General features: G+C 42.4%; 1 protein-coding gene across 1 annotated transcript in view; it reads right to left on the bottom strand.

The window, feature by feature from the left end:
• Positions 1 to 81: 81 nt before the first annotated feature.
• Positions 82 to 9,500, bottom strand: part of LOC129710467 (biorientation of chromosomes in cell division protein 1-like 1) — a 35,004-nt gene continuing 25,585 nt past the window's right edge. The window contains exons 9-10 of the mRNA XM_055657843.1: positions 9,258 to 9,351; positions 82 to 1,443 (exon numbers count right to left, since the gene is read on the bottom strand). Of these exons, the coding sequence (XP_055513818.1) occupies positions 82 to 1,443; positions 9,258 to 9,351 (1,456 nt within the window). The remainder of the gene's footprint in view (positions 1,444 to 9,257; positions 9,352 to 9,500) is intronic.

Below are 9,500 nucleotides of genomic sequence, written 5' to 3'. Positions count from 1 at the left end.
GAGATTCCTGCTTTTGATCAGCGTCAATATGAACATCATGTGTCCAAGGGCTGCTTTCAGACATTACTTCCCCACTTTGTTTTACATGTTTTTATTGAATTTCAAGCGAGCAGTTTCAGAATCATGCTTTTTCTCTATTCCTTTTTGAATATATTCATCATCTTCCTTGGACTTTGATCGTGACAATTCAATGCTTTCCTTTGTTTTGGATCGAGAGCCATCAACTCTTTCCTTATATTTTGACAAGGAGCTTTCAGATTCTCTTCTCTTTCCTATTTTCCTCTCCCTTGCTTTATCTTCTTGCAAATCTTCCTTTGATCTTGACCGTGAATTTTCAAAGTTCTTCTGTTTATCTTTATTTCGAACATCCTCCTGTACAGTTTCCTTTGATTTTGACCGAGAGATTCCAGATTCATTTTGATTCTCTTTGACTTTCTCATGACTTCTTGTGTCATCATGCAATTTCTCTCTGGATTTTGATCGGGAGTTCCCAGATTCACCTTTCTTTTCTTTTACTTTTTCATTACCTTTCATGTCCTCCTGGAAGCCTTCCTTAGATAATGATCGAGAGCGTTCAGCCATGTATTTCTTGTCTTTACCTTTCTCATGGCTTTTCTCATCTACAGTATTTTCCCTAGATTTAGTTCGACCATGTTCAGAATCATTTTTCTTTTCTCTGCTTTTAGCATCTTCATGTATGCTTTCCTTGAATTTGGAGCACGAGTTTTCAGAATCATTTCTTTTTTCTTTCCATTTGTCACTGGATTTCACATCATCTTGTGAGTTTTCTTTGAACTTTGGCCGCATGCATTCAGATTCATTTCTTTTTTCTTTGTTTTTCTCATGACCCTTTGTATCTTCCTGTGTATGCTCCCTAGACTTTGGTCCGGAGCTTTCAGCAGTATATTTCTTTTCTTTCCCTTTTTCTTCTTTTAGTTTTGAGTGGTCCCTAGATTTGACATCTTGACCATGTTCTTTTATTGGTAATTCTGCAGAATCTGTTGAAGAAATTAGAGCTTTGCTGTCACGCGATGAGATAACCTGATGGCAGCTGGTTGTGACATTGTCCTCTAAAGCAGATTCCTGCTTTTGATCAGCGTCAATATGAACATCATGTGTCCAAGGGCTGCTTTCAGACATTACTTCCCCACTTTGTTTTACATGTTTTATCTCATCTTTGTGCTTTGACGAATCTGTAAGATTTTCCTCTAATCCAAAGTCATCAAGCTTATTTACTCCAGACATATCCAATCTGCCCACATCTGAATCATTGTTTCTTGGTTGCTTTTGACTAGACTCGTGATCATTTTTTAAATGGTTGTTTCTTTCACTATTGGACTGGCTAAACTCCGAAAGTATCTGAACAGATCCGAGTGACTGATCTGTGGACTGTGCATTCTTGGAGTCTTTAGAAGTGCAAGAAGCAAAAGCTTTTTCCTTGTTCTGAAAAAGAAACATTGAGAAGAATTTGTAATCAGTAAATAGGTTACTTTAATATTATTCTATTTTTTGCAAGTACTAAGTGAAACAAATGTCATGTGTATAATCATTATAATATGGAACTTAAATTACTTGCATTAGTTCAGCACCATAACTCCAAGTAAGATGTGGTAGCCTGGATTAGCAAGAGCAGGACAGGGAGCAAGGAAGGTCTAATAGGCAAAACTGCATTTATTTTAAAGCAAACCTGACAGATGAACTCAGGACATGGATAGGTACATGGATCTTCAACATTATAGCTATTGTGGAAACATGGTTGAGGGACAGGTAGAACCAGTAGCTCAATGTTCTGGTGTACTGATGCTACAGTCGAGATAGAGGCAAGAGTAAATGGAGTTGCTTTATTGATTGGAAAGAACTTCCCCCAAGGATAGTCCTGTGGGATTATCTGCATGGTGTATGACTATGACTCATAGTAAGGGTGCAACATGAGAAATAAGGCAGTGGTGATCACTTTGATGTGATTGTACTATAAGCCCCCGAATAGTCTTCGGGAATTAGAGGATAACTATTTAGGAAGATTGCAGATAGCAGTGATAATAATAAATTTGGACAGGTACATGGACAGGAGACGTTTAGAGGGATGTAGGTCAGGCAGAGGCATATAGCACTCTTTGGATGGGACAACCTGGTCAGCACGGAGAAGAAGGGCCGAAGAGTTTGTTTCTGTGCTGTATGACTATGACTCATAGTAATAGGGCTCTAATAGTAGAAGTTTTCATTTCCCTGATATTGATTAGTTATGTGCATCCAGAAAAGTTATCTTGATATATTGAGAGGGGGCATAACTGGATCGCCAATGGGACATGCAGGGCAAGTGGCTGAAATGTAAGTTGGGCAACATTTTGGGACTAATGGTTATAATTCTATTAATTGTTTAAATAGTTATGGAGAAAAGATAGGACTGGTCCATAAGTTGAAGGCTCTGGCTTTGACGAGGAAACAGAGTGGAAATAAAAAGATAAGGTATGATCTTTTATTTTCACCTGTTCAAAGGTATACGTCCTATCGAAAAGACAGACAGGTGGGCAGAGGGGGTGGGGTAGCTCTGTTGGTGAGGAATGAAATTCAGTCACTTGCGAGGGGTGACATAGAATCAGGAGATGCAGAGTCAGTACGGATAGAATTGAGGAATGGTAAGGGTAAGAAGACCCTAATGGGAGTTGTCTACAGGTCCCCAAACAGTGGCCTGGATATAGGGTGCAAGTTGAATCAAGAGTTAAAATTGGCATGTAGTAAAGGTAATGCTACAGTTGTTATGGGAGATTTAAACATGCAGGTAGACTGGGATAATCAGATTGATACTGGACCCCAAGAAAGGGAGTTTGTGGAGTGCCTCCGCGATGGATTCTTAAGAGTAGCTTGTACTGGAGACCACCAGGGAGAAGGTAATTCTGGATTTAGTGTTGTGTAATGAACCGGATATACCTTGAGGTTAAGGAGCCATTAGGAGGTAATGACCATAATATGGTAAGTTTTACTGTACAATTTGAAAGTGAGAAGGGTACACCGGGCGGAAATCGCTTATAAAACATGCGGGGGACACACAATTGCCTGGCAGCCCGATGGCAAGTGTGCATGACAACTAACAATTTATCTCCGCCCATCAAATGTTTCTTTATTTAGTGTTTAAGAGGGAACTGCAGATGCTGGAGAATCGAAGGTTACACAGAAAAGCTGGAGAAACTCAGCGGGTGCAGCAGCATCTATGGAGCGAAGGAAATAAATTATTTCCTTTGCTCCATAGATGCTGCTGCACCCAAATGTTTCTTTATGTTTGTTTTTGTTAGTTTGTGAAAAGTTTATGTGTGCTCTCTCTCTCTCTCTCTCTCCCCTCTCTCTCTCTCTCTCTCTCTCTCCCCTCCCCCTCCCTCTCGCTCCCCCCCCCCCCCCCCCCCCAAGGCTAGTTCTTCTGTTTGCCTTTATTTGCTTCAGTTTTATTTAGTGGTATTTACATGAGGGAGGAGTTGGCCAAAGTTGACTGGAAAGATATCCTAGCAGGGATGACAGTGGAACAACAATGGCAGTTATTTCTGGGAATAATACAGTAGGTGCAGGATCGGTTCATTCCAAAGAGGAAGAAAGATTCCAACTGAACCACCAAGGAGGATAGTAAAAGCTTCTTTAGGTATGTGATGAGGAAAAACTAGTTAAGGCCAAAGTTGGACCTTTGAAGACTGAACAGGATGAATTTATTATGGGGAACAAGGAAATGGCAGATGAGTTGAACAGGGATTTTTGATCCGTCTTCCTGATGTACTAGCCAGAGGATCTGGGATGACGGAGGAACTGAAGGAGATTTACATTAGGCAGGAAATGGTGTTGGGTAGACTGATGGGACTGAAGGCTGATAAATCCCCAGGGCCCGATGGTCTGCATCCCAGGGTACTTAAGGAAGTGGCTCTAGAAATCGTGGACGTATTGGTGATCATTTTATAATATATATTGACTATTTACAATATATATTAATGATTTGGATGAAGGGATTAAAAGTACCATTAGTTAATTTGCAGATGACCCAAAGCTGGGTGGCAGTGTGAACTGTGAGGAGGATGCTATGAGAATGCAGGGTGACTTGGACAGGTTGGGTGAGTGGGCAGATGCATGGCAGATAAATGTGAGGTTATCCACTTTGATGGCAAAAAACAGGAAGGCAGATTACTATCTAAATGGTGTCAAGTTGGGAAAAGGGGAAGTACGATGAGATCTGGGGGTCCTTGTTCGTCACCGGGCACTGAAAGTAAGCATGCAGGTACAGCAGGCAATGAAGAAAGCGAATGGCATGTTGGCCTTCATAACAAGAGGAGTTGAGTATAGGAGCAAAGAGGTACTCCTGCAGTTGTACAGGGCCCTAGTGAGACCTCACCTGGAATATTGTGCAGTTTTGGTCTCCAAACATGAGGAAGGACATTCTTGCTATTGAGGGAGTGCAGCGTAGGTTCATGTGGTTAATTCCCGGGATGGCGGAACTGTCATATGTTGATAGATTGGAGCAGCTGGGCTTGTATACTCCGGAATTTAAAAGGATGAGAGGAGATCTTATTGAAACATTTAAGATTATTAAGGGTTTGGACACGCTGGAGGCAGGAAACATGTTCCCAATGTTGGGGGAGTCCAGAACCAGGGGCCATAGGTTAAGAAAAAGTGGTAAATGACGGTTCAGGGAAAAGCTGCAGCAACAATCAGGTCTGTGGCACAGCAGGAAAGAATGAAGTGAGACAAGGCTATATTGATAGGAACTCGTTTGTTAAAGGGGCAGGTACGAGATTTTGTGGCCTCAATAGGGATTACACGATGGTGTGTTGCCTTCATGTTGCCTGGGTACAGGGTGTCTCAGAGTGGCTGCAAAACATTCAATGGTGAGGATGAGCAGCCAGAAGTTATTGTGCAGCAGACTGGCAAAAGAGAGATATGTAGGAAATTAGAAATGGTTCAGCAGAATGAACATAGGAAGTTAGGTTTAAAAATAGGACTTGAAGGGTCGTAATCTCCAGAGTACTCCCACTGTCATGTGCCTGCAAGGGTAGCAATAGAAAGATAAGATGAGTGTATGGCCGATGTGTTGGTGCAGGGAGCAGTGGTTCAGATTTTTGACCATTGGGATCTCTTCTGGATCAGAAATTACCTGAAAATGGACCCAATAATGTGGCAGGGAGATTTGCAAATTAATGTTCTAAATTGGGGCAAGGTCAAGTTTGACGATATTGGACAGGATTTGCTCTTTTACACAATGGGTGGTAAGAATTCAGAAAGGATTAAAGGAGGCAGAAGATTGCTCTGGCAGATAGAATTAAAGAGAACCCCGAGATGTTCTAAGTATATTAAGGGAAACTGGGGAGCGAAAACAGCCCCTCTTAAACTAAAGTGTCATCAATGTGTGGAGCTGCAGGAAATGAGTGATTTCTCCTCTATTTTTACTGCAGACTAAGACTAGAGGACTTGGGGAAAATGGTGATGTCCTGAGAATAGTTTGTATTACAGTTGAGGTGGTGCTGGTTGTCCTAAAAAGTATGACGGTAGATAAATCTCTGAGGTCAGATCAGGTGGATCCAAGGACAACATAGGAAATTAGAGAGAAATTGCTGGTGGCCTGGCTAAGATATATGAATCATTGTGAGGTAAGTAGCTGGAAGATGGTTAATATTGTGTTTCTATTTAAGAAGGGCTGCAAAGAAAAACATGGGAACCATCAACCAGCATGCCGAACATCTCTGGAGGACAGGTCACTGTGATAGCTTCTGTACAGATAAGGTAATACATACATTTGGAAAGACAGGGGATTGTTTAAGGATAATCAGCAGTGTTTTGTCCATGGGAGATAGTGTATCACCAATTTGATTGTGGTTTTTTTTCAAAGAAGGAACCAAGAAGGTTGACGGGGGCAGGGCGTCAGATATTGGCTCCACGGACTTTGGCAAAGCCATCGCTAAGGTTCCGCATGGTAGGATACTCTGGAAGTTTAGATCAGATGGGGTCCAAGGAGAGCTAGCTGATTGGATACAGAATTGGAGGTATAATTGACAGTGAAGAAGGTTGTCTAAGATTACAACACGATCAAGATAAAAATGGGAAAGTGAACTAAGGAATGGCAGAAGAAATTTAACTCGGACAAATGCAGAGAAAATACATTCTGGCAAGTAAAACCAGGGCAGGACTTGCACAGTAAATGGTGGGGCCCTGAAAGGTTTTGTACAAAAGAGAGATTCAGAGGTTGTTCCTTGAGAATTGTGGCCCAGTAGACAAAGTGGTAAATGCGATGGTTGGCACATTGCATTCAGCAGTTGGAGCATTAAGTATAAGAGTTGAGATATCATGTTACAATGTACAAAGCATTCGTGAAACCGCACTTGCAAGAAGGGTTCAGACCCAAAACATCACCTATTCCTTTTCTCCAGAGATGCTACGTGACCCACTGAGTTACATAGAAACATAGAAACATAGAAATTAGGTGCAGGAGTAGGCCATTCGGCCCTTCGAGCCTGCACCGCCATTTAATATGATCATGGCTGATCATCCAACTCAGTATCCCGTACCTGCCTTTTCTCCATACCCTCTGATCCCCTTGGCCACAAGGGCCACATCTAACTCCCTCTTAAATATAGCCAATGAACTGGCCTCAACTACCCTCTGTGGCAGAGAGTTCCAGAGATTCACCACTCTCTGTGTGAAAAAAGTTCTCCTCATCTCGGTTTTAGAGGATTTCCCCCTTATCCTTAAGCTGTGACCCCTTGTCCTGGACTTCCCCAACATCGGAAACAATCTTCCTGCATCTAGCCTGTCCAACCCCTTAAGAATTTTGTAAGTTTCTATAAGATCCCCTCTCAATCTCCTAAACTCTAGAGAGTATAAACCAAGTCTATCCAGTCTTTCTTCATAAGACAGTCCTGACATCCCAGGAATCAGTCTGGTGAACCTTCTCTGCACTCCCTCTATGGCAATAATGTCCTTCCTCAGATTTGGAGACCAAAACTGCACGCAATACTCCAGGTGTGGTCTCACCAAGACCCTATACAACTGCAGTAGAACCTCCTTGCTCCTATACTCAAATCCTCTTGCTATGAAAGCCAACATGCCATTCGCTTTCTTTACTGCCTGCTGCACCTGCATGCCTACCTTCAATGACTGGTGTACCATGACACCCAGGTCTCGCTGCATCTCCCCCTTTCCCAATCGGCCACCGTTTAGATAATAATCTGCTTTCCCGTTTTTTGCCACCAAAATGGATAACCTCACATTTATCCACATTTAAACTGCATCTGCAAACATTTGCCCACTCTCACCCAGCCTATCCAAGTCACTTTGCAGTCTCCTAGCATCCTCCTCACACCTAACACTGCCCCCCAGCTTAGTGTCATCCGCAAACTTGGAGATATTGCCTTCAATTCCCTCATCCAGATCATTAATATATATTGTAAATAGCTGGGGTCCCAGTACTGAGCCTTGCGGTACCCCACTAGTCACTGCCTGCCATTGTGAAAAGGACCCGTTTACTCCTACTCTTTGCTTCCTGTTTGCCAGCCAGTTCTCTATCCACATCAATACTGAACCCCCAATGCCATGTGCCCTAAGTTTGTATACTAATCTCTTATGTGGGACCTTGTCGAAAGCCTTCTGGAAGTCCAGATACACCACATCCACTGGTTCTCCCCTATCCACGCTACTAGTTACATCCTCGAAAAATTCTATAAGATTCGTCAGACATGATTTACCTTTCGTAAATCCATGCTGACTTTGTCCAATGATTTCACCACTTTCTAAAACCACTCCAGCATTTTGTGTCTATCTTTGGTATAAACCATAATCAGCAGTTCCTTCCTACACACTTGTAGTTTTATATGCAGTTCTGGGTTCCTACCTATATGAATGATGTCATTAAGTTGGAAAGGGTGCAGAAAAGATTCACAAAGACGTTAGTTGTAAGAGACTGGATAGGACGGGTTTTTTTATAGTCCAAAATTAGACGGCATAGGTTCAAGGGGAGAGGGGAACGATTTAACAGGAACACGAATTACAACATTTTTCCCACACTAAAGGTATTGGGTATGTGAAATAAGATGCTAGAGGAAGTGTTAGTGCTGGGTAAAATTACAATTCTTAAATAACATTTGGACAGGTACACAGATAGGAATGGTTTAAAGGGAAATGGGCCAAAGCAAGCAAATGGGACTAACTCAGTGACATTTACCCTGGCTGAATCAAAAAGCAAATTACATACAAATGAAACCAAAGTAACATGTCATGCGATATCCACGCAATTTAACTTTTTATTCCCGGGTTCAACCAGATTGATATATGTTCAACCTTTCCTCTTCTTGATGCAAGTGGGTTTAAAAAATTTAATGAAAATATTGTTATTCACTGACCCTTTGAAAAATAGTTATTTCATATCCCTGAAAATAAAAATGCAGGAGATTCTGTAAAGTTGAAAGGAATGGTAATCTTCTATATTACTAAATCTCTGATCTTGACCGCTTTTGGCCGAATGTGCTGCGATTTCCGAGAGAACGCCGCCACCTACGGCCGTCATTTATGGCAGAGAATGTTTTCCATCGATGAAAAATGAGAGAGATATTAATGTTTTAACAAAATTCCCCATTCTCTCTGCTGCCCCCGCTGGCGGCAGAGGGAGGGACTATAAAACCAGGAAGTGTCGTGCCTCACTCAGTCTCTGCCAGACCAGGAAGCGAGAGGGTCACGACTGTCTGAGCTGCGAATAACACTGAACGCACGTCTACTCCACGGCGAGTCCCCTCGATGCGGCTGTAAAGTGGCTGCAGCCCTTTTTAAAAAGTTTGTGTTCACAAAATGAATTTTGGTCGTCGGGTGTCAGCAGCCCAATTGTTTGTCTTGCCTTTTTTAACAAGTTTGTGTTCACAAAATGAATTTGGGTTGTCGGGTGTCTGCAGCCCAATTGTTTGCCTCGCCTTTTTTTAACAAGTTTGTGTTCACAAGATGAATTTTGGTTGTTGGGTGTCTGCAGCCCAATTGTTTGCCTTGGCTTGGCTTTAAAATTGTTGCAACAGTTGGATGCCTGCCCAAGCATCTATACGGCCCACAATGTCTATACTAGCCCTCTGGAAACCAGTACCTTCGGCCCGCAACACCCATACTAGCGCAACAGACAGCCCCCCCCCCCCCCCCCCACTGGCGAGCAGTATTGGAATTGGTGGAGAGGTGGAATATTGCGTTGGTGACCAGCCCTCCTGTGTGATGCTGGGACCCAACAAGTTCCACTTAGTCTAGTATGTTCTATGTACCTCAGATCTATTCCGTGTCTCCTTAAATTCTTCTGGCAGTTCTCTCTTTCTTTTTCTATCTTCATGGTGCAAATCAATTTCCCGAGATAATGTTCTGCAAAACATGGGTAAATTGGATGACAAAACTACAATTTGCAATATTCTGCCTAATGCCAATTACACTGCAGCAACATTGGAGTTTCAAACGTCATATGCAAATACCTATATGGTAACTCTATCACACAGCTCAAGAATGGCCTTTGG

Source organism: Leucoraja erinacea, chromosome 1, assembly GCF_028641065.1.
Source record: "Leucoraja erinacea ecotype New England chromosome 1, Leri_hhj_1, whole genome shotgun sequence".
NCBI lineage: Eukaryota > Metazoa > Chordata > Chondrichthyes > Rajiformes > Rajidae > Leucoraja > Leucoraja erinaceus.
Note: the sequence above shows the minus strand (reverse complement) of the source record. Positions and strands in the feature narration are given on the sequence as shown.